Source organism: Cololabis saira, chromosome 1 (genome assembly GCF_033807715.1).
Source record: "Cololabis saira isolate AMF1-May2022 chromosome 1, fColSai1.1, whole genome shotgun sequence".
In the NCBI taxonomy this organism is placed as follows: Eukaryota; Metazoa; Chordata; class Actinopteri; order Beloniformes; family Belonidae; genus Cololabis; species Cololabis saira.
In genome coordinates, this window is record NC_084587.1 from 19,572,764 (window position 1) to 19,598,787 (window position 26,024).

At 40.1% G+C, this 26,024-nt stretch overlaps 1 protein-coding gene across 2 annotated transcripts; it reads right to left on the reverse strand.

Moving 5' to 3' along the window:
• Positions 1-5,221: 5,221 nt before the first annotated feature.
• On the reverse strand, positions 5,222-25,726 carry LOC133436641 (WW domain binding protein 1-like). 2 transcript variants are annotated; one of them, XM_061717235.1, is made up of 6 exons: positions 25,348-25,726; positions 18,990-19,034; positions 16,905-16,943; positions 16,354-16,501; positions 12,181-12,342; positions 5,222-10,329 (listed from the first exon to the last, which is right to left on the reverse strand). In XM_061717235.1, the coding sequence occupies exons 1-6, from the start codon at positions 25,396-25,398 to the stop codon at positions 9,236-9,238; spliced, it is 1,539 nt and encodes a 512-aa protein (XP_061573219.1). In that variant the 5' UTR covers positions 25,399-25,726; the 3' UTR covers positions 5,222-9,235. The 2 variants fall into 2 exon arrangements, with proteins under 2 accessions (XP_061573219.1, XP_061573230.1); XM_061717246.1 differs by having other exon boundaries at positions 16,905-16,967; positions 25,348-25,418.
• Positions 25,727-26,024: the final 298 nt, after the last annotated feature.

The following is a 26,024-nucleotide window of genomic DNA, read 5'->3' on the forward strand; positions in this document are numbered from 1 at the left end:
CTGGACGTGGATTTTTGTACGTTATTAAACCATTAATATAATTGAATTGTAGATACATCATTTTTCAAAGACATTTCCAATAAACGATTAAACACGATGATGTGTTTTTGTCATCTGGATTGGCACCGCTAGGTGGTGCTAAAACACGCAGTTACGTTGGTCATCAAACGCCTAACGGTGAACTTTGTATTTATCACCATCCTCACTTTCACTAAAATACCTGAAAACCTGTCAGGCAGGTGCAGAGTTTGCATGGACTGTGTCCGGATACTCTGGCTTCCTCCCACAACCCAGAAAAAACAAACCTGTGAGGTTAAGTGATTCCAAATTGTCAACAGGAGGGAGAGTGTGTGGTTGTTTGTGTAATAAATTTGGCCAGGTGATGGACTGCCTTTTGCTTAAGCTCTAGCAGCTCTCCCTGACTACAAAGAATAAGCATGTATAAATAATTAAGGGGTCAATTTTCCTTACTCTCATTGTTTACTCTGCCTGACTGTTGGCTAGTTTCCTTCCACCATCCAAACCAGCTTCTTCCTATTCAGGATCACCAGTACTCGAGTTGTAAAAAAAAAAATCAGGGGGGATGGTGGATTTTATCATATGGGGACAGAAAATTTTGTGCGGCTTACAAATAATATAATATATTACAAATAATAGCACTGACCAAAACACCTGCAGAAATACTGCAGGAATGACATAGCAGCAGTTAAATGCAGCCTTCTGTAAGCTTTAAATATCCACTGGGCTTACATCAAATACATCAAAACACAACAATAAAAAACAGTTTTTTGAACTTATCAATATGACTCTGTCCTTCACAGGATAAGTAAAATGGATAACTGCAAAAACTCAAAATCTTAACAAGAATATTTGTCTTATTTTAGTTAAAATGTCTCATTTTTAGTAAAAAAAAATCTCATTACACTTAAAACAAGACTCATCACTGGAAAAAACAACAATTTTCACCTGTTTCAAGTAGATTTTCACTTAAAATAAGTAGAAAAATCTGCCAGTGGAACAAGATGTTTTTGCTTGTAATGAGAAGATAAATCTTGTCCCACTGGAAGATTTTTCTACTTATTTCATGTGAAAATGTACTTGAAACGGGTAAAAATGGTCAAATAAGTTATTTTTCTGGTGTTATTTTTCTGGTGATGACTCTAAATGTTGAAATAGCAGTAAAACCACATTCATTGATGAAATGACACAAGGGATGGAAAGGGGGGATGGCAGTTTTACAGGGGGGATGATTTTGACCGTTTTTATTTCAGGGAGGATCTCATCCCCTCTCAACTCGAGTACTGAGGATCACCAACGTCTGATGAAGCATATCACAGCTCTCTTTGGGGTGAAAGGCTGAGATAAACCCTGGCCATGTCGCCAGTCCATTGTAGGGGTGTTGGCTACTAATTAGATATCTGAGATTTAGATATCAGCTTATATAAACAAACCAGGTTTTTAATGATCATGTACATATTAACTCAACCAGGTTATGTTATGGCCCATTTTTCAAAAGTGGACACAATTTCCTGAGGTCTTGATAAATACAACAGAGACACAGAATTTAAGCATCAATTTTCAACAATGTTCACCCTCACTCTTCAATGCAAGGGGTTACTTCCAATTTGCTAAACAGACTTGCACCTGGATGAACTGAAATTATCCAGAAGTATGGAAAAAGTGAACTCCCCAGTACATCTGTGTCACATTTCATCATCCGTCTCTGTTTGAGCAGTGCACTTAATGGAAGATGGCCTAGGAGGACTCCGCTGTTGAAAGCAGTTTATAAATAAAAGCCAGACTGGAATTTGTCAATACAGATATTGACAAGTCACAAAGCTTCTGGGAGAAGGTCATTTCGACAGATGAGACAACTCTGGACCTTTTTGGCAAGTGACATCAGCTCTGTGTTCACTGATGCAAAACCGCAGCATTCAATGAAAAGAAGACTGTAGCTAATGTTAAACATGGACGCCGCTCGGTTGTGTTCTGGAACCATTTTAAATGCTGCATCTGGTATATGGTGTTTTGAATCTGTGCAAGATAAAATGAAATCTCAAGGCTATAGAGGTATACTGGACTGTAAAAGCTGCTGCTCAGTGTCAGAAAGCTTGGTCTCAGTTCCAGGTCATTGTTTCTTTAACGGGATAATGATCCAAAACACAGAATGGCCAAAACAAAACACAGTCAAAATCCTGTTAACATCTGTGAAAAACGTTGAACTATGCTTCAGGCACCCTTCAACCCTGAGTCTGTTGGAGCGGTTTGCTCATGACGAGTGAGTCAAAATACCTGGTTAAAAGGACAGAAATATCGATGAAAGCTACAGAAATAGCTTGATTGCAGTGATTACTTTGACATTTTGTGCAGCAAAATATTAAATTGAGGGTTCCATAATTTTTGTCCAGACCAGTCTCATCTGTTTGTTGGTTTTTAAATGATTTTGTTGAACCATAATTCAAAAGCAATGTCGGATTTTCCTTCATCAGTGTTAAATATTACTAATATAATTTAATTGGAATCGAAGGGTCCTGGAAAATATGCTCACGCCTGTATATAAACCACACATTTAGGCATCATTATTGGAGTGGGTTTTTTGGTTGAGAGCTATATCACAGTATGTTAACGTCGAGCTGTCATCACTCGAGCAGACTGGTAGAGAAGGGTTTTTGGTGAATTTGACATCTAAGCTGCGAATAAAGAACTAGGCTTTTGTTGTTAGTTGTATTAACAGACCGCAGCGACCAGCTCTGGATTGGCCTTGAAGGTTATGGTGGAGAATTCTGGTGGAGAACGAGATCATGAACTCAAGAGGACCCCGAATCAGCCTTCTGCCAGTTGCAACTTCCAACAACTGACTGGTCTGGACCCGAGGACCAAGTCTGCAGCTCCAGGCCAAGTTGGTCTGTTTTGGCTGCCCGCTCTGGGCCAACTACCTCCATCCTTGTACTGTTGAAGGCCCGCCTGGAAGGATCAGCGCTACAGTTGTAGTCCAACTGCTGCCGTTGTCGAAACCTTTTGTCTGATCCATCCAGCTGGACTGAGGCTCGGCTGATAACAGATGGCTTCAGTACAGTAGCTCTGGCAGTTTCAGATCTCGCTACCGAAATGACCTCTGTTTAAAGGGCGGAGCTAGCGTCCCTTAAAAATGTATCAAAAGTGGAACAAAATGTGAAATTAAAAGGAGGTAAAGATGGAGAAGCTGGATAATTCTACTGGCAACGCCATTGAATGACATGTATTCACTGTTGACACATAAAACAAAAGTAATATTTGTCATGATAATCCCAAGACAACTTTCAATTTAGGGAATTGAAAATGTGTGAAGCAAGTTATCTTTGGACGATTTCAACTGGCACAACAGCATTTTAATATTTTGTTTGTATTATCAGCTTTTAATGCTGCAAAACATCATCATTGCTTTTACCATATGATAAGGCCCATGACTGAGGTTTAAAAGCAGACTATTTGGACTGCTGGCAACAAAAAACTCTAGAAATACAGAACATGAACAAAAACACAATGTATTTGGTTGCACATTTATTGTTAGACAAACTGTTGAATCCAATTTTTTTTTTCTCATTTTAAATAAAGTGGCATAGATGCTTTCTTCTAACAGAATCATTACAATGAAAACATGTTTTAAAAAAAAGCTATGTTATGTCATAAGATATAGATATCTGAAATATCTATACACCAAGATACAAAACCAACTCGACAGACATGAAAATGTTTAAGTGTTTCGGTGGAAAAACACTGTGTTAACAAATTTCATCAACACTTAACTTTGGCCTTATAATAAGCAACAATGATTTGAACAATAAAGCTGACAATAACGCTCTCACACATGCGTACAACACACTGAAGAGCTGCAGGTAGAATTGCACAAAGATACCCTCAAAGTACACCACATGTTGTAGTAATATTGATCTGAAAGATTCCACAGACAGTCACATTTAGATACTGCTATAACGTCTTGCTGCTCAACAGCTGCAGGACTCAAAGAGGAAAACGTCCTATCGCAGGAGAAAAACAAGGTTTGAGTTATCCTCAAAAGCAGGGTTTGAATTTCAGATTTTTTTTCTTTTCCAACCAAAATAAACATCAGTTCTTCAAATCTTTATTCAGCCATTCCTTTTCCAAACTTCCCTCAGTCCAGTTTAGGGTTGCGGGAAAGGCCCGGAGCGTATCCCAGCTGCCGTTGAGCAAGAGGCCGTGTACACCCTGTTCAGGGACAGGGTATCACCAGCCCAATTCCAGTTCCTCAATTCTTGGAATTACAAAAGAAAACAGTACAAATATAGAGCGAGTACAATCTTCAGAAGAAGAAAAGAACAGTCTTTTGTCAAGACATGAGCGAGGTAACAGTCTTGTTTCAGGCCTTGGCCTACAGTTTGGGCATTTTTTCTCTGTACACAGTAGTGGCTACAAAGCAAAACCAATTACACTTGTTCTAAATACAACTGGCTCCAGTTTGTGCCTCAAGTCTTTTACTATTACTATGGACTATACTCTGAAAAATAAACTCATCAGTTTTCACAAATCTCATAAAGCAATTGGAAAACGTCTGGATAAAATACATTTATATTCCCGTATTGCTTGGTAACGGCACAAGAAGAAAAAAGAAGAATGAAATGAATGCATGAAGATTCAGTTAAAGTTCCAAAACATGAATATGAGCGCTCCTGATTCACAAGAGGTTTAATAGATAAAACACATCCATAAACACCAGGTCCAGACGATGCACTTAACTTTCAAAAAATAAAAATAAAACAAAAACGTATAATTTCAATTCAGTTAAACTCAATTCAAAAGTACTGCATTAATCATCATATGGATATTTCAAAATACTGTAAGACGCATATAAGGAATTTAGTCGTATGTTTTGTTCCTTTGAACCGTTACACGAGTAATTGTATCAGTCGCTTGAAGCCATCTATGTAGCAGTACCATTTCACACCACATGGGGGCAGCCTTAACCTCTGATCTACCATGATACAGTTCTGATACCTCTGCACCGCCCCCTTAATCAAAACATTAAAAAAAAGAAAAGTATACAATAAAAACATTCTACAAAAATAAATAGAATAAAGAACAAAATAAATAAAATACCCCAATATATTCATATATTCATACACAAAATTATATAGAAAACTATTAAAGACAAAATTGGGGTTTTTTTTTTTTAATTTTAATATAAAAAAAACTAACAAAATGGGATTTTCTATGTTTTATTTTATACTGTATGTTAGGAATCAAAGAGTTAAACCAAAATTATGCAACCCCCTAAAACTCTTAAAATTCTTGTTCACATAACGTGTTGGACTCATGTTTGGGCCAAATGTATGGATTATAATGCACAAAAGACAGATGACAACAAATGACATCAAAACCTAGGACCTGGATTTAAAATGTTTTGGATGTAGAAGAAATGATACGATAAAAAATAAGTGTTTTTTTTTCAGAAACAATAAAGAGAGATGAATGAGATGCTTTCTTTCTTTACATTGCAGAATAAACAGTGCATCTAAAGAAACCAGGTTAATTTCCAAAGCAGAGATGTCGGTGTGAGAGTCTTTGTTGCTTTTCTTCTGGTTGGCAACTTTTATACACTGGATCTGATTGTGTCTCGAACATGGCTGTAGTTCTTGACTTGTCCTTGTTGAAAACGTAAAGTTTATATTATTGTAGCTTGGTCTGGAGCTCTGTGCTCTGTTCCTGACCAGCGACAGGAGATGTGCGTGTTCAGGTGGAATCCAGAAAAACTTGACGCAATTCGACCAGTCAGAGGACACTTAGGACAACATCATCTGATTCGAGGAAGAGGCGTTTTATGAAGTAGTAAACTGTTTTTAGGCATGATTGGTGCAAAGCAAAAGCAGAAGTACCCTAGATAAGACAAAAAGGGCCAGAAATGGCTATCTGAAGTCCACTTTAACTATGTGAATCAGTTTTATCGTTATCACATGAGACTCAAACTGGAGCAAAGGTCAACCCACATAATCTCAGTTTGCACTTGGGAAAAAAAAAACAAAAAACAAAAACAAACAAAACATAAGCCAAAGGCATTTATAATGCTGTGTTTGTACAATCAGAGGCCTCTGGCCGACACAGCGCATGGACCTGTGATAAAGAGGTAAATGTCTATTTCATAACAGTTCCTTTTTCCATCACACCAGCATTAACCAGAAAAAGGGAAAAAGTGTGAATACTATTGCTAAATACAACAGTTTTAAGTCTCACCTGTACTCTCTATATATTAAAAAGAGAGGGCTAAGCACTATCAAGAAACAATTATTCACAATTTAGCAAAATTCCAACATTATTTGCAAAAAAAAACAACAAAAAACAAAAAAAACAAACTACAGAATGCTTCACAAAGTGTCTGTATTCATCTAGGCACCATATACTTTGATCAACAACAAACAGTAGCACGGACCAGTAAAAATGGAAAAAAAAAGATATCTTTACAGCAAAGATGAACTGTGTCCAGAGAGCTTTTTATGTTTTCCAGATGCTGAGCAGTCAGCGCCCTCTGACACACACACCTGTGAGTCACTGCACAAGAGCTTTGAACAGAAACCATCACAGGATGACCTTCACAACAAAAACAACCTGCAGCACAAACCGTCTCACCGTCCCTCTCCTCCTGGACGCGTGGACGAATGGTTTGTCTGAAAAATATCTATTATATTACACAGCTAACTGTGGCAAAGTCCTCTTTGCACAGATCAATAAATTCCTCAAAAGTTTCAGACACGAGACAGTTAAGTCAAGTTTTCGTCACGGACACAGTAAGGTCGCCGCCGGTAAATAAACCACGGAGACATCTGTCTCACGACAATGACAGCAAGACAAACATTTACAAAATGTTATTAGACATTCTGAGTTTCTAAAACTTGTACTTACAGTTAATAACAGTAAATTCCATGGGCGTCTATCCCTAACATGTCCTATGGGCAGGATTTAATTAAATCCTTGGGTGTATAGGGCATCTGTTAGGAGTATCACACTTGGCCCACTGAGGCTGAGGATATATTCTCTAGAGACAAAAAAAAGAAATGTATTTAGCTTAAACACATGATTTTTCCGAGGCAATCTGGATCAACCAGGCTGCACTTAGAGAAAAGCAGTCAAACTCTGAAGTGACGAATTCAGTCACAGCAGCTTTAATAATAATAATAATAATAATAATGGTAATTATAATAATAAAATACTCTGATCTCCAACTTCAAATCCCAACCTGGTCTTTTAAATCTAAAATGTTCATCAATCTTTACTCAGCGTAGAAAGGCATTGCGATGGATATTTTTAGGGGAAAGTCCACAGTGGCCTAGCCTAGTCAGCCATATCCCTTCACTTTGCTTCTTTTTTTTTTTCTTACATGTCTAGTACCCCTTCCCATTCACAGATATTCCCACTGGTAGAGAACTACCGATCCTAGCAGAAGAGCGCAGCAGGAGGCTTTATGTGGGCCCCATATGAACTAAAAAAAAAGGGGGTTCTGAATGGTTCAAACGGGGGTTTGCTTGCAGGTTTAACTGTAATTAAGTGCGTGCCAACTGATTAACTTTCTAATTGGAGCATGCATTACTGAAAGTAAATGTGATCCACATCGCCTATCCCTCAGAGCTCCATATACAGCGTTCGGCCCACAGACTTTTCCTTTGGGGCCCACCATGCTAAAACCATTAGGGACATATGCCGTTTGTTAATTTCAAACTCGGGCACACTCTTTAGCCAAGTAGCCCACTTTTACTTCAGATGGGGCCCACATGGACACTAGTTATCAAAATTGAATCTACAGGAACTTGACTAACTTTTAGTATCGATGAACAAAATAATTAGCATGGCTGGTCAGGCTACCAGTTTCTGCACTAAAATGGTCCCTCTGCACATTTCCAAAGCGTGCCAAGTGTCAAGGTTTAAAAATAAAACCACCAAAAAACGTCTCAATAAACATTACTAAAACATTGTTTGCTGCTATGCATAAACATTTACAATCATTATCAGTCACAAGTTTAAAGTGTCCACCTTGTAAAAACTACAGTTCACATTGCCTTTCAAACACGGCAGCGATCAGCCAAGAGCACGTTAAGACACATACGCAATCCAAAGTGAAACATTTGTGTGTGTTTATGTAGGAGTTTGAAACACTGGGTTATAACTAATACCACTGTAAAACTATGCTACCCATTTAACCCAGTGTTTACACCCCTCCTCATTAACTAAGCAAATAAAGCATCCACCCAGTTAACCAATCAGAGGAGTTGTTTCTGACACGATTTTCTAGTTTTAAAATGAAGGGAAGAAGGCTGGTGAAAGTCAAGAAAATATGACTCTTTTACATTTTAGCATCTGTATTATGAACCGGATATAGATGATATTACATGATCTAAACGTGCTTGTTTTGGAGCTGCACTCTTGAAGTTGGAGTATTCTTCAGTTTTCCTTTGTGAACTCTGAAGGGATTTTCCTTTCGCTTGGGATGAGCGGTGTAATGCGAGACTATGGTTCCTATCTAGTCCTCAACACCCGGTACCAAAAGATGATTATGCTCCTATCCCAGCACATATTGCATACAATGGGAAATTGTGAATTTCCGACAAACTGATTATCCCTTTCGAAATTTAAACCATTTTTAAAAGTCTTAAGATACACATACATTAGAAGAAAAAAAGTCAGACCATGTTGTCATATCGCTTTGTAAAACAGTGAAGGTATTTTTGTCTCTCTTGTACTGTTAGTCACTACGAGGTTGGGAACCACCGGAGCGAGGGATTTCATCTCATAAAGCTAAAGTGCTATTTTGAGAGCATTGCTGCATCAAAGGTACGACTGAAGAAAGGGGGAGAGGAGGAATAAGGATGCCAGTAGGGCAGGTTTGCATGCACTGCATGCCGGGTAGGTGCAAAGCTCTTACTATTGCTAAGTGGCTTGAGCAAGAAAAAGACAAAGAAGGGGTAAATAATTCCTCCTGGATTTTTCAGCGAATTGCAGAAAAACCAGAGCCACATACCAGAAACTCGATGATCCTCTAGTCAGGGTCTCATAGAGAGATCAAACCTTTCCGTCACCCTTCCGTCCCTCCTCTTGCAACCATTGCAGTGAGATCTGCAAGACTTTTCTTCAGTGATTCAACTTTTCACCTACTAGTCTTGATCCACAGCAGTGCTATCAAGTGTAAATATCTCACCTTTCCTGTTTGTTCAACTACATCTACCTGGCTGTCGGCTTACGAGGACTCTACAGTGATGACGGCCTCGCCGGCCTTGACGCTGGAGGTCGACGATACCTGACTGCGCTGCTTCTCAAGGTCGTGTAAGGGAAGCGACTGCACGGTGGGCTTTGTTTGGGGGGAACCGTCCACGCTGTCCAGCTTGATGTCCGGCCTTTCCTCTTCCTTCATAATATCCTTTATCCCTTTATCCAAGTGCCCTTTTTGCAGCATCTCTTCCCTTCTCTTCACATGACAGCGACACACCTCGATGCCCGAGTCGCCTGTCAAACGCCGGTGCCGGAAATGATCCTCGTCGTCTTCTTCGTCCTCCTCTTCCTCCTCTTGTCGTTCTTGTTTTCGCTCTTCTTTATTTCTGCTTTGCACGGAAACGGCCAGATTGGATAGGTGGGGTGAAAGAGGAGAGGGCGTGAGCCTGGCAGTGAGATCAGGAGGCAAGGCCTCTTTCTGAATGGCCATGGCGCCAAGTGGGTCCGATGGGACAATAGGGTGGGCTTGAGTCGGAGGAACGGTGGATAAAAGGACGAGGGGAGAGAGCGGGAAGCGAGAAGGATGTGAGGAATGAGAGTGTAAAGGGAGAGACAGAGGAGGACCAGGAGACAACACTCCTTCACCGCTATTTGAGGAACATCTCTGCACTGGTATAACATCAGGAGTAGCTGCCGGTATAACATCTGGGCTAACCTGCGATGGGGGAGTCGTGGGGGACCTCAGTGTGAAAGTTCCCCCGACCCTTGGTGCGGCGTCAAAGTCGCCCCCTGCTTCGCTGGGTGTAGAGACGTGGCTGCTGTCGTACGTCTCATCGGTCACCTGGACGGAGAAGGAGGTGCTGGAAGGGGAGGTGAGGGAGCAAGACTCACAGGAGCAGCTGGTGTAGTTGTCAGAGCTCTGAGAGGAGGTCAGACCACTCGGGCCGGGGCCCAGGTACGGAGGGCAGGGGTGGCGGTGGTGGTGATGAGGGGGGTACGCGTAGCTGGGACCCCCTTGCGTACCCCCCTGCAGGGCAAATATGGAGTTGTAAGGTGGAGGAGGCGTGCTGGGATGGGCAGCCACTTCATCATAAGAGGGCAACTTGAGGGAAGTCAGAAAACCTGCAACAAAAGAAGCATCAGTTGAGACATGAACTTTGCTATGTTGATAATCAGGATAAGGCTGACAACTGTCTAACTATGATTTAAATACACGGCAGAAAACAAAAACAAAAATGAAAGCTCCTCAAAGCTTGCTTGAAGAGATCTTTAAAAGCTCTGAGAGGGAGTGCTATTTGGAAACATTAAGAGAAGTCATTACATTGTTGGGGGAGTATCATCATGTGGGCCTGTGTGGCTGGCAAAGAAACTAGTTTGTTGGTGATTGCTGAAAATCTGGGATATTCGATATTAGATTAATTTCTTCTTAAAGCCTTTCAAGCTTTAAGCATTTTCTACACTGATCCAGTCACATGCTGTTAAACCAGTTAGGGCCTGATTTACTAAAGGTTTGCGTGCGTAAAAACGTGTGCAAACTTGACATCACCCGCAAACCAATGTGCAAGCTGATCTACTAACAGCGTGCAAAGAGGACTGCGCCTCTCAAATGAGCAAAATAGCACACGCTGTTCATTTAGTACTTTTGCCCTGATGAATAATCAATATGGGGCGTACCCGCCAGAAAGCGCTAAATACTGGGAGGGGAAAATGCAAATAGGTTCATTTACCACACGCAATGAGATTTACCAAGCCTGAAAGTTATTGCGGGGATTTGGATTGCGTCTGTATTTAATACGTTCGAAAGGAAGGTGCTAATCTGCCCAGCATTACGCACCGATGGCTGCTGTTATTGTGGCAAGGAGGCGACATCGCCAAAATCAAAGAATACGCAGAGAGAGAGTCTTTATTCTGCTGCATGCTATTTTAAAAATGGTTGCACAAGTTTTATTAAAGGCCACCTTTTCTTTAGTTCTTCGCCTTATATCTTGCCACCTTCTTTTAACCTCATCTGCCGTTCTTTTTGTCTTACCAACTGCCTTTATTCTATCGCAGATTTTCTCCCATATTGCGTTTCTTTTGGTAATGTTTAAATTTCTTTGCTGTAGTTCATGAATGTGTTTATTTGCCTCTTCCACTGATATCTCTAACTCCAACTCGTCAAATTTCATTTTGCGCTTGCGACTATCCTGCTTTCCATCCAGACTCTCCATGGCGCAAACCGTAAGACACGCAACACCTCATTTAAATACTGCGGTTTGCACCTGTTATCAATTGCAAGCATTCTTAGTTGATCACCCGCAAAACACACAACAACAGCACGTGCAAACTTTTTCAGTGCACACGCAATTTAGTACTCTTTATTTAGGATCTTAGTAAATCAGGCCCTTAGACGGTACTCTACAGGGAAGAAGCACACTGTGAAAATAAGAAAACGAGAAAAAGACTTTGCCACAGCAAGGAAATGGTTCAGTCACCAGACTGCATCGCTGGTTTACCATAAATGTTCGGAGCATCTGCTACTTTGAAAAATAAAAAAGATTCAGAAGGAAACAAGAACAAAGGCACAGGATGCATTTAGACGGCAGGGACCGGGGTCCTTTCATCTGCCCATCTGAGTTTAACTGCGGGAACGAGGAACTGAACTGAGTTCTAGTGGTGAAATTCCAGTCTAGAAAATGGCTCTGTAGGGACGTAGCTGTTTGAAAAAATCTGGAAACTTTTGTGGCGATGCTTGTTGTGCTAAACCTCATGGCCACTGAGGTGCGTTTGCATTAAAGAAAGGACTTTCAGAGAAGAGGGACTTCATTTCTCTAATCTACCCTGAACCTCAGACCTCACCAGAAACACAAAAGACACAGGGTTGTAAGAACCTCTGAAACAAGTCCCATGGTGTTTGTTCTGGTTGTTTTTGTTCAAATGCAGCTAAACAAGCCAAGACTTTCCGAGAATCACATCAGGATGAAATCAACATACTGAGGTCCAGCATTGAGGAGTGGTAGTTGCAGGCTCTGTTGTAGGCGATCAGGTTTATTTCTCTCTGTCTCTGCTGCTGCTGGATTCTCAGCTTGGCCCTGCGGTGGCGGTAAGCACAGAAGCAGCTGAAGAGGATCAGAACCGTCCACAACAACCAGAACCCTGCAGAAAACACCAATGTTCAGCATTATGAACGTTCGTCTGAGTTACATCAAAGATGTACTCTGACATGTAAACACAGATGTGTAGGCACATTGATATTTATTGTTAAAGGCAGCAATTCGCAAAAAACATGTTTGACACTTTTTTAAACATAGGTGTATTTTGAAAAGTCTTTGTGTTGGTACAGTGATGTACAGGGAAAGATGATGACCACATAAACACATGATGTTATACACAAGACATAAATGGTCTAACCAGAAATAGCTTAATGGATGGATGATGAGAGTGGTACTTCCTGTCTCCGACTCCTGTTCTTAATTTTTGTGGATGTAAAGATTCCTCCTAAATTCCTCCAGGCTATGAGTGGCTAAACGTAGCTGTAAAACCCCAACCCCACGTTAGAATAGACTCTCCATCATTTGCTAAAAGCTGAGCGGAGGAAGGCACCTGGACATCTTTTCTCAGTTATGAAGACGTTCAACTCTCATCATAAAGGCTCTTCGGTTCTTACTGACTGCTGGGAGGTTTCAGGTGTCAGGGTTTTGACATTTCCCCCAGTTTTCAGTTCTGCCCCTCCTGTTTCCCATCTGCCCTGATTGCCTGCACCTGTGTCTCGTTATCCCCTGTGTATATCTAGTCTTGTCTTTCCCCTGCACCCGGTTGGTCCGTACTGTTTGCTCCCTCCATGTCTCCTCGTCTAGTTTTGGATTCCTGGTTTTTGTTCAGCCTTTTTTGATCCTGCACAGCACAGGGGTGATAGTAAAAAAAAATCCTGAGCCTGAACTTTTTTTCCCTGGGAGGTAAGCGAGCCCCTAAGCCAAGATATATGCCCCGATCAACACAATTGTAATTTTTTGTTTTTGTAATTTTCACTATTACCGATTGGCTTAAGTATGGCTACTGGTGTGGTTTTGAGTGAAAGCGTCTCTCGGATCTACGCGAACGTAGTGCTGGGCGGTATGACCAAAAATTTATATCACGGTATTTTTCAAAATTATATCGGTTTCACGGTATATCACGGTATTTTTTTTTTTTCATGCACAACTGGGTGTTAACCACATTTTCTAATGATTTGGAAAGGAATTGCTGCAGTAAATTGGCTTAGAATGGCCTATTTTACTGTCATGAGGAAATATTGTAGAAAAACATTAATGTCCACACTAGTATAATACAGGTTTGCATGGCCTCACAAAATGATGCCGTTTACAATGAGGTGGCAGCACTTATGATTCTAATGTAGGGCTGAACGATTTTTGAAAATAATCTAATTGCGTTTTTTTCCCTCAATATTACGATTGCGATTTAATATGTGATTATTTTTTTTCAAGGTCCTGTTCTCATGTATTTTTCAAATATACAAGCAATTAATCAGTCTGCTTCAAGTAGATTTTCACTTGAAATAAGTAGAAAAATCCGCCAGAGGAACAAGATTTTTTTGCTTGTAATAAGAAGATAAATCTTGTCCCAGTTGGCAGATTTTCCTACTTATTTCACGTGAAAATTGACTTGAAACAGGTGAAAATGGTCAAATAAGTTATTTCTCTGGTGTTGACTCTAAATGTTGAAATAGCAGAAAACCACATTCATTGATGAAATGACATAAGGGATGGAAAGGGGGGATGATTTTGACCCTTTTTATTTCAGGGGGGGATGATTTGGACCGTTTTAATTTCGGGGGGGGGGGGGGGTTCCATCACATCACCCCTTAACTCGAGTCCCTCATCACACGGAACTCAGAACTTCTTCATAAATAACTCCCAGAGAGAAAAAAAACACCAGCAAGCTAACAAACAAACCAATAAAGCTCTCAGAGTTAACAAAACGAACCAGCAATCAACAACTCGCAGCTGTTTTAACCTCTCCTCCTGATGGGCTGCAGGTGTGGTTTAAGGCTGATTTATGGTTCCGCGTTACACCAACGCAGGCATACGCCGTAGGTTACGCGAACTACGGCGTACCCTACGGCGAAAGCTCTGCGTCGATTTAACGCGGAACCATAAATCAGGCTTCACAGCGCGACTCACTGTGCGCCCGGCTCATACTCCTCGCCGCGCGCAGCTCCTCGCCGACTCCGCGCTCATATATTTAATACATTTATAAAGCCCATATATTTATAAAGCCTCACTTGGCGCTGAGGCCATGGTAGATTTAGATTACACGCGGACACGCCGCACTGTTGACTTTTCCCTGCCGGCTCTGCTCACTGGCTAAACAGTCCCCTCACAAACAGTGTCCAGCGGCGCTACGTTCTGCCGCGCCGCGCGGCGTTCCCAACGTTGTGTGCGCTACTCACCGGTATTACGGTATATGAAAAATTCATATCATAAGAAAAATAAACGGTAAATCTGATTTTTTTTTTTTTTTTTTTTTTTTTTTTTTTTTTTTTCTCGCGAACACCTCGGTATGCCGGAAATCCGGCGTGACGCCGGAGCGCTATCACCCCTGACAGCAGCATTTTTGGTTTTGTTTTGTTCAATAAATCCTTCCTTTTTGCCAACTCCTGCCTCCTGCTCTCCCGCATTTGGGTCCTCAACCACACCGTGACATCAGGCTTGTAAGCTGTTGTCTGGACGTGAGTTGATGAAGTTGTGTGTAAATCCATGAGCCACCCCTCCACTCTGTCAATCGGTCAATCAGATGTTTACTTCGTCAACATGTGCGGTGCTTTGGTCACATGTATGAAGATGTAATTGGTTTAATATAAAAGGCAAATTCATTAAATCTTTGAATGTATCTTCCTGACCCCAAAATGATCTGAAATAGCGCCTCATCATTTTTTATTTTCAATTTATGCGTGTATTTTTCTCTCTCCTCACACATTCTAGTCTCGCTAGCTTCTTCTTAAAATTTGTTATGAACATAATTAACATTTTTATGTATTCAAAAATCTACCTAGCTTTACGTTTATTTTCTTTCTCTTTGGAAAAAAACACAAATGCACACACACTCATTTCTTCGTGGTTGTCAGCCAGCATTATCATTACTATTATTACATCCTGACCTGCAGACCTCAGTGTCTGCTGTCTACACGTTTATATAGTTGTCTCTATAGTACACCAACTAACCATATATCAGTCATATGTAAATAAAACTCACTTCTCCTGCTCACAGACAATACTAGTGTATCTTATCTTTTGTACCTTTGACAATATATCTGTCTCTCCTCTCTGTTCTTCATCCTTTATCTTCCTTTTCCTGCTTTACCCGGCTGGCCTTCCGCAGGGGGTCCCCCCTTATGATCCAGGTCCTGCTCAAAGTGTTTCCTTGCCAATGTTTGGTTTAAGGTTTTTCTCCCACTAGGGTAGTGTTTACCTGCCATTGTTTATGTAATATTTGCTCGGAGGTCATGTTCTGGGTCTCTGGAAAGATCCTAGAGACAATTTCTGTTGTAATAGACGCTATATGAATAAAACTGAATTGAAGGGAAACCAAGTGTGAAATTTATATTTTCTGTCTTTAAACATACAAACATACAAAGACACACACACAAGTAGAGGATGTAGTAACCTATATAAGATAAATAATAATCACTTGCGTCACTATATTTGCTTGTGCACATATTTTTAAAAAACAATCTCTTGCACACCATTTTATTTCTCCCTGATCTCTTGTATCTTTCCCTTTAGTTTTTTTTTTTACACTGTCATGGTAATCCTGTTTAAAAACGACTCTGTCCTATCTTTTATGTAAAGTCCTGTTTATATTTCAATCAAAATAAATCAATAAATGAATGAAATGACAAAAAAAAAAAACATTTAAAAAAAAAAATTAAATAAACGTAATGTGTTGGCCCGGTATAACTTGACGATGACCCGCATGAGCCCGTATGAGTGGCAGGTGGGTCAGTACTTTGCATGTGATTGACTCAGGGCCTCAGGAGAAGGAAAGGCCCAACAACAGTTTTATAAGCCTCAAAACTCCCCACGAGCTGGTCAGAACTAAAGAAATGGAGTTGCATCCAACACAAACCTACAGAGACACAGCAGGGAATAAGCCGTACAGCTGACTCACACCAGAGCTCGTAATAGTACGTGCAGCAGCCCGTCTCTCCACAGCAGTGACCGGTTTCACACAGATACCCTGGATTGTTGTTGACTCCAGGACAGTACTTGGGACTGACTACAGGCTGCCTCCCGGAGCTGCCGTGATGTCTCACCACCTGCTGGAGAAAATACCACATTACAATACAAGCACAGAGGAAATATTGTTTCCGTCTTTGTGGTTTCACTCATATGATTATAATAACTTCCTTTAGTTTACTTCCGCAGACATAGCAACGGAGCAATAAAGCACATCTTTTGTTTGTATATTTGTTGCAGCATATGAATTACTCTGTGAATTTGAAGGAAGCTATAATAAAACTATAATAATTGTATGTATCTGTTCTTCTAGGAATTCCAAAGCAAAAAAAACCAAACATATTTTTATGGTATTTTTATACTTTTGTATACTTCTCAATACATTTCAATAAGAGGGTCCATAGATAGATATGAGTCCATAGACAGCAACTTTATGATTACATGCTACAAATATGTTGTAATAAGTCTAAAGGAATATCCCACCTTATCAGTTGTTCTCATTTCGATCTCCTTCACAGGCACCTACAAGGAGAAATTAAATGACATCTAAATCAAGGGATGAAAGGGAGAAAGAAGTTAAAATCTAAAACAAGACGATGAATACTGAATGCCTGAAACATCATCAAAAGCCAGCTATTTTTAGGACTTGGGGCGAAGGCTCGATGAGCTCAGACAGTGCAGTAAAAAGAAGCAATCTGTTTTCAATAATGTAAAATCCATATTTCCTGGAAATATGGATTTAGGTTTAGGGTTAGTTTTACAAAAGTTTTAAAATGCAGCAAAACCTGGAAATTTGATGAATCCTTATTTAACAAGCAGAAGTCCAATTGAAATTATTTTGATCATTTAGAACCTGACGATACTACTTTTCTGCAGTTTTGAAGGAGGAATCTGAGTCCTATTTTAGCTGATTCCTGCATCCCTGCAGTCTCCATGGTCTGATTCTTTTTTTCGTGTGTTTGTGAACCCATGCTGTTATGAATCGTGTAAAATGTGATCTAACATTGCCCCGCTGAATGGGCTGAGCCATAACCCATCCTTACTTGAAAAGACCAATGTTTTTAGTCGTACTTTGTTTTTTATCCACTCCTGACACCCTCATTATCCTTATTTAACCTGCTTGTTGTCTAATTTTCCAGAATTGGGCTGCTTGATGTGTGTTCCCGTTAGCAGGGGTCAGTGATAAATGCTTTGGGCCAGAACTGAAGAGAAAAAAAAAAATATATATATATATTTTTTTAATTCTCATTAAATTATGGAATCATTTTTCAAAATGTTTCAAAATATGCCTATTTGTGGAAAAAATATGTAGTATTTGAGTTACAACAAGCTTGTTATTTGTTTTCTTCCTAATTGTCCTTGTGTTCAAGAACCCCCAACACAAAAATGGTTTGGCCGCTGATCAAAATGTGATGTTATCATTTAATTCAACCATTAGAATGGTCAAAATGTCTGGTCAGCACAAGTCCGGTGCTCAGAAAAGAAGAGAAAAGAGAAGAAGAGAAGAAGAAAATAGAGGCCTCAGAGATTCTCTACACAAATATTTTAAAAAGGGTGGTGACGGTGAAGCTGTAATTAATAAAGTCAGCGTTTACCAACCTTGTAACTTAACCTAACTGGCTATCTCTAATGTTAACGTCCATTACCTTGTATAAAAACCTGAAGAGCAGAGGGACAGGAGAGGAAGAGGGAGAAGGAGAGATCCGTGCGCAGGGGGACCCATCTTAGATTATTTTGTCCCGGGCCCCGGCAAGACTGTCAGCTGCCCTACCGGTAAGCTTCACTGACTTTAAAAACTACCACTCCATACCACCTGGGGACAGTAGGGGACCACTTTTGAAGTTTGTCAACCTCAGCATATAAAAAAAAGAATAAGATAACGAGGGGTGGAGGGTGGTAGGGTGGGGGTGCAATGGTACTCATGAATGAGAAGAAACAACCTGCACTCTAGGGGGACATTGAGCATCATCTCCTGCCTAAAGTATATCCAGTCAATGCTGAGTCAACACATTACACCATCCAGAATTTTTATTTGGGAGCCACTCTAAATATTTAACCCACGCCAGGGACATTTTTCATCCCAATGAAGTTTAACAAAAATTATGATAAACACGCGTCAATGATCAATGCGTCCAAAAGCCACCCCAGACCCCTGAATCGGATTTTCCATAATATATGAATTCATCAGGATGATTTGCAGAACCTGGCTGCAACTTTCTCTCTTAAATCCTGTAGAAGCCATAAGGGGTTACTTAGTATTGTCCCATATAACTTTTTTGTCCTTTTGTTTTCATTATTGTTACATAAATAAATACACAGGTATTTGTTGTTGGTTGTCCGAAATCGTATTTGTATAAGCATGGGCCTAAAAGAGGAGGTACTAACTTGTACACATGTGGTTAGCACAGAAAGGCGGAATTCTTGTTGTGACTTCCAACACTTAATATATTGCCATGGAAACCACTAAGAAAAAAGGATGGTGTTTTTCCTACCTATATACTGTATGCAACGTGTGCATTATCCACACGAGTGATGTTTTTAATTGTGGTTAAAAGGTAAACTTCCTACCGTGGCATCTTCAGTTGCAACCAGCCCCTGGAGGGACATAGTCATCTGATCAAAGAAAGAGAATGATAGCGGTTAGTATAGAATACCTAGAAACAAGATATAAACCATCATAATCTTACCATTTCTGTGACATAGTGTAGCAAAATAACACTTATGGCCTATTTTCCAGATTGAAGCTGCCAAGCACTGATCTTTTAGCTTTTCAAAGGGAAGTTCATGTTTTTTGCAAACCAATTACTGCTGAGAGGTGTAGGTAGACAGTTCCCAGTCATGATCATAACCACCCCCCTCTGTTCTTTCCTCAATGTCTGTGTCAAACACCTAAAATGAACATGGGTGAAATAGAGATCAATAAATAAATACATGTGGCAACAACCCTTTATTTCATTAAATGAATTATCTGATAATTGTTGAACAGTTTTGTCTTTCAAATGATGGAAGAAAAATCCCCCAGCAGATGCTCTCAAAGCGTAGAAGAACAAAATGCCGTGCATACTAGAATCAGAGGTATTTATTTTGAAAATAAAAAATGGTAAAGGCTAAAACAAATGGCAAAGAATAAAAGTTAAGATTGATAAATGTTTTCTCAACCAATTACCGGTAACTTTCTGTAAAAGAAAAGTCAGTGTGACATAGCTACAGTAAAATACTCACATGCATTTGAGACACCCAGTAAATAAAAAAACAACAACATTATTTCTTACTTTAGAATCATCATGCCACACAGACTGACCTACCTGATAAGACATACTGTACATGGTTTGCGCATAATTTAGGAGATTGCAGATTATTGCCTCAGATGATTATCAGGTCTGATATACTGTATTTTTTTATGAAACAAATTTTCAGTTTTGATGACTATCTGTATCATCTGCAGTCTCCAGCAACATTTTGCTCACTTGAATAACGCATCGATGCTGAAAGGCGCTGGGCCTCAGATGGGCAAGAACAAGCGCATGTGCAGACTGAAGCAGTTCAGGGAAATGAGAGTTTCTGCACTTGAAGTTTGCAAGATTGCATGCAAGTATTGCACGAGTCACAGTAAGGACCACAATCATTTTAACCGTTTCCTTGATAAAAATAAAATAAAAATAATACCCACTTCCGCAGTTACAGCACATTAAAAAAAACAAACAAAAAAATGTCCAATAAATTAACCAATAGCACAACACAGTTTTGTTGATTTTACTTTGAATCTAAGGGGACTCTGAATATTGGTTAAGTCTTTATCTGTTAATAAACTACACAATATATAAATATAATGCAGGTTTGCTGCAACCATATATGTTTGGTGTGGATAGCATGACCAGAAATTCTCATTTTTTTCTTCTTCAATACAAAGACTCAGTCTGGTTCCTGTGGATTTGACCTTTATTTTCCAGTGGGTACTACCGACTGCTGCCCATGTGTTCAGCAGATTGAAACAATGTTGGCCCCGACCTGAACTTTGTTTGTTCACATGTGCTCATATTGAGAGTCATTTACTGTACATACAAATGTGCAGCTCTCTTATAAACAACTGACGCATCCAGAGGCTCTCTAACATTGCATAACGTTACAATACATAAGGTGGGCGGAAGAACATCAAACCAAGGACAGACAAACTCCACAACTGGCACTGCAGCATGCAGACCAAGATAAATAACAACAGGGTTCTGCCAAAAATTGATCTCTGTGGTTGTAACAGAATCTTTTCCAACTAATCGTAATAGTTGCATAAAAAACTCTACACTTCTTGATACTTAAAGGCAAGAGAGGAAGTCTGCTGCCATAAATACTGTCATGCTGAGTTCCTGTGGCAAGGCCATTGCATGGCACGGAACAAGTGCATGAGAGTGAAGTGGAGTTATTCAGGTTTCCACAGAGACCACGGAGTAACCACAAAGGATTTCCACCCAAGCTTCCCCCAAGGTCTCTGCAGAATTGCTGACAAAAATCTCGAGTGAAAGGGAAAGGTCAAAGATACGTGTTGCTATTGCCAACTGCTAATCAGATATAAATGCCACATGCGGGCTGGCTTCAGGAAAGACAGGACAACACTCTCACTGCGGCCACATTTCTTAAATAATTTACGTTAGACATAATCAGATCAAGACATGATCATGAGGTCGCAAATTAAATGGCCCCCGAAACCACAAAATACTAAAACCAGAACATGCTGCAGGGACTTAACGCCATCAGTAACCTGTACCTAAAGGACTCATTTAATGCTTTTCTCTGTTTTTGACACAAAAAAATTAAGTCTATGTACATTACAGCAGACTCAGTTATAGAATGCAGAAGAAACCGGATTGGTGGAGTCTCACAGACCCTAGGTTGCAAGAATTTTGCAAGATCGCTAGCTTGATCATGGTATCCAGGCATTTCTCGTTTCAACACCAATACAACCAATCAGAGGAGACTTCACTTAGCTGACTCTGACGTTTTCTGGAAGTATCTCCCCTTGTAATAGTTGGTCCAAAATACTGTATCTGCGGCCTTTTGGAGCTGTATTGAGCGTAGTAGGACTACTTTAGATTGAAACATGACAGTTGGGAATTAGCATAAAATGACTACTTTCATATCAGCAAATTTTTTTTCTCAATTTTTTTCCACTGTGGTTTCCAATATTAATGCGGATTGATGACAACAAAAACTCAATGCATTATATTGTTTTATGGATTAATTTTCAGCATTTTGTCCAACTTGTGTTGCACATCTATATAATCGAGCTAATAATGCAAAGTTAAATCATAGACTGTAAAATAAAGCGGACTAAGCATTAGGTCACGTGACCCATTGGTTTCGGAGGAGAGGTTTTGAAGCCTCTTTTTCTTCATACAGGGAGCAGCCTTGTTGCTCGGGAAGCCGACAGGGACAGGCCCACCACATGTTAATCAAAGTTAGCTTTGGCTACCAGCTCCTTCAGTGGATCCACGCTGAAACATCCGCAGAGCTGCCAGCAGACGTTTACAGTAGAATGCACCATTTCACATGTTGGCTCCACGGAGGAATCAAAGATTACTGTTGCATTTAGCTGAGGCTAGGTTCGTACAAATGACTGGTGACTTTGCTAAGCGTGGTAGCATGACAGTAACGGATGAGGAAGCAATACTGTAAGTGCCAGCCATTGTCTGAGCTGACCGTCAATCAATCAACCATATTAGAAATTAATTTAAATCTTTATATCCTCCTCCTGTGTGCTGGCGTGACACAAAAAAAGTCACCCCCCTCCGAGTGGTCATGGATGTGAAATCAGTCAATTGAGATTGACGTGCTTTTGGAGCTTGGATCTTGTAGCGACTCAAGAAATAGTAAACAAATCTTACTTCTCCATGGGATTCAACCCAGAAGTTAGACGGTTGGCACTTGATCTGAACATGCAAAATGTTAGCTGCAAGTGGCTGGCCACAAAGAGTTCCCTGTTTACATTTATTTGACAAATAGAGTTGGTGTTTTATGGAATGTCTTGTAAAGCCAGGATAGTTATGAACACGTAGCAGACATCGTGTAAAACGTATCCAGGAAGAAACCCTTAAAACAATAGTTTGTTCTGCCAAGGACAAGACAATGCGGAATTTGTAAAATGCAATTTTAAAACTAAAACACTGCTCGGCTTAAGTAGCTAAGTGACTTGAATGTTTTTGTATATAAGAGAGTTAATTCAGATATGCATTGAAATGCGTCCTTGGAAATCAAATCACAAATGGCCATGCTCATGCAAAATCTGAACACATTCCAGCATGGACTCAGTACCGGTAACTCAACACGCATTTGAAGGTGGTCTGAGACACATGGGTCCACATCCTCTAAGTACGATGAACACAAAAGCGTTGTAGGATTCAGGCATTAATACACCAATGTCATCAGCATAGGTGATAACTCCTTGGATTTTGGAAAAAAATTACCTCACAAAAGTTCTTTGTTGTTTGTTGTTTGAGTTCTTCCTTGTGTTTGTGTTGTATCCTGATTTCTTTTTATTGTTAATATTCTTTGTTGGGTATTTAGCCTTTGGCAATGAAAATCCCACATTTGGAAGAACAAACTATGTGCATATTTTTTTTGCACATGGAGTGAGGAAGGTCAGATTTGATCACTCAAGATGCATCTGGGTACGCATTTTAATGTCAGATGTGAACACGTGCAATAGCTGGAAAGATATCAGTGTTGATGAAGATAGCGCAGTATAAATGCATGTGTGAATAGGTGAATGTGGCTTGTAGTGTGAAGCGCTTCGAGTGGTCAACAAGACAAGAAAATGGTACATAAATATAGCCCATTAATCACTTACCTATGAACTGATTTCTCAAGATTGTTAATGCAAAGTCTAATGTGATTTGAAGTTAGTCAATGCATGCAATGCAAATAATACAATGAAAAACCCCTAAAGGAGAAGTTTTGTAACAACCTGAGGGATTACTGAGGTTCCCATAGGAATGAGTAGCCTAATGGACTGCAAATGACATGAGTGCACAGAGGCAAATGGAAACTAAATGATACCCCTCATTCACACATACACATTAGAAGAATCGCCAGGGTTGATGTCCATTGACTTTGAATGGAGTGACGTGAAGCATTATCAAACTAAATTGTGGGCTCCGTGTTGCGTAAAGTTTTCACACTTCACCACAACCGTCAGCTAAATAAATGGCAGCCCAGGGGTCTCTCGATGAACCGCAACTTGATTCTGATTTCCACTTTGGCTTCAAGCCAGAAGTTGGAGTATCGGTGAGCTCATGGTAACGCTCTTAAAAACACTGGAAGATTGAGTTTCACCACTACGCCAGAGACTGTAGAGGTTCGCAATAGAAATGACTAGATTAACTGACCTATCACATGAGGGAACAGAATCAAGTGGACACAGGCATAAATGTGGTTTCACCCACACATTCAGTGACATTTACTGAGGCCCTCCTCCTCAGTGCCCACTGGCTTGACCCCAAGTGGTCTCTCTACAAAGAAAAATACTGTTATTGTGGTATTAACACTTTTACCCAGCAGCAAACTTGAAACACCAGCCCCAATAAACAATAAGCTGTCCTTGTTCAGCATAACAACATTGTCCATTATAACAGCCAGGTGTACATTACGCTTATTGAATTACAGGGGTCTGGCAAATTAAAGGCTCTTTGATAAATTATGGTTCAATTCTCATCCCCACTTTACGAGCCCATTTTACGAGCAACAAGTGACTTTATTTTGATTGCAATGCCGAAAGTAATCATTACACAAACTGGAGCTGAAATAAAATTATATAAAACTCCTCACATTAACACAAGTATCCGGTTGTGATTGTTAATTAAGAAATGAGTCAGCTTTAGGTACATTTTTAAATATACTTAAGGTATTCCTGCAGTGCAATGGAAGGTCCTCTGCTATAAAGTTACAAGTTGATGTTTGCATAACATCATAGTCATTGATTCCCTTCCCAATAGAAAAGCTACGACGGAGTATTAGGGCCAAACAAAAAAACAAAAAAAGGAAATTACGAGAATAAAGTCATAATATAATGAGAATAAAGTCGTAAAATTACGAGAATAAAGTCATAATATTACGAGAATAAAGTCGTAAAATTACGAGAATAAAGTCATAATATTACGAGAATAAAGTCGTAAAATTACGAGAATAAAGTCATAATATTACGAGAATAAAGTTGTAAAATTACGAGAATAAAGTCATAATATTACGAGAATAAAGTCGTAAAATTACGAGAATAAAGTCATAATATTACGAGAATAAAGTCGTAATATATTATAAATATATAAATATAACTTCACAAGATGCTCAATATTCCTCATTTTAACACAGGGAGAAGAAGCTCTTCCTGTTAGAGTTCTCATAAATTATATTCTCAAAATATTACGACTTTATTCTTGCAACATTACGACTTTATTTTCGTAATTTTACGACTTTATTCTCGTAATATTACGACTTTATTCTCATAATATTACGACTTTATTCTCATAATATTACGACTTTATTCTATTACGACTTTATTCTCGCAACATTACGACTTTATTCTCGTAATTTTACGACTTTATTCTCATTATATTATGACTTTATTCTCGTAATTTCCAATTTTTTTTGTCTTAGTTTGGCCCTAATACTCCGTCGTAAAAAGCAAACCGACTTTAGCAGAATTTTTTTGCTGCATCCAAGCAAAAAAGGAAAGGAGGGGGAGTGGGGGGGTGTTGGGGTGGGGGGATGTCATAAAGCCTCTGTGACATGAAAAATGAAGCGAGAGGAACATGTCAAGGCTTTAGTTTGTCAACAGCAGGTATAACCTAGGCCGAGGGACGCGTGTTGCTCTGCAGAGTCACTACAGCCCAGCTGTTGACAGCTGCGTGTGCGTCAAAGGAAAACGGAGCGTTGCATTTACCTCCTCCGCTTGCAGCCCCAGGCAGAATGTCAGCTGATTCTCCGGGTCCATGGCGGGCACGGAGCTCAACAGGATGAAATAAAGACGCACAGGTGGGATGTTATGCAGTTAGAGCCCCATCGCCGCTGTCCCGCTCCACAAACGCCGTCTCCTCAGCATCCGCCATTCCCCCGCCGGAGCATCAGCAGCGATATCAGTGCAGATGGGTTGATGCGGCGGTTGTGTTTTTTTTTTTTTTTTTTAGAGCTGTAGTGAAAGGAGGACGCTCCAGTAGTAGTTTTTAGAAAAGGACAGAGCGGCACATGATGTCATGCCTCTTCGGCCACCAAACTACTCGCATGGGAGAAGCTGCGGCTTTGATTGGCCGGAGCTCCCAGCAACAGCCGCACGGAGGATGCCTCGACGGGCTTTTCCTCACTGTTCAAACACTAAAGCCCGATTTATGGTCCGCGTTAAATCGACGGCGTAGCCCCTACGCCGTAGGGAACGCGGCGACGCGCACCGCTCTGCGTTGGTGTAACGCCGAACCATAAATCAGCCTTAATCCCGACATTATCACCGTGAAATAAAGTCATGGCAACGTTTTCACAAACGCTCTCGATATGGGTGTACATAACAATCTGTATGGATGCACAAAAGTTGTATTTTACAACCATTTCACCCCTCAAATGACTACA

Bases quoted from the DNA above. Each gene is read 5' to 3' on its own strand.
- LOC133436641 (XM_061717235.1), bottom strand. From the start codon at position 25,398: ATGGACCCGGAGAATCAGCTGACATTCTGCCTGGGGCTGCAAGCGGAG. The intron at 16,944-18,989 runs GTAGGAAGTTTA...TTCTCCTTGTAG, and splicing joins TTGCAACTGAAGATGCCACG to GTGCCTGTGAAGGAGATCGA. The intron at 12,343-16,353 runs GTGAGTCAGCTG...TGTTTTCTGCAG, and splicing joins GTACTATTACGAGCTCTGGT to GGTTCTGGTTGTTGTGGACG.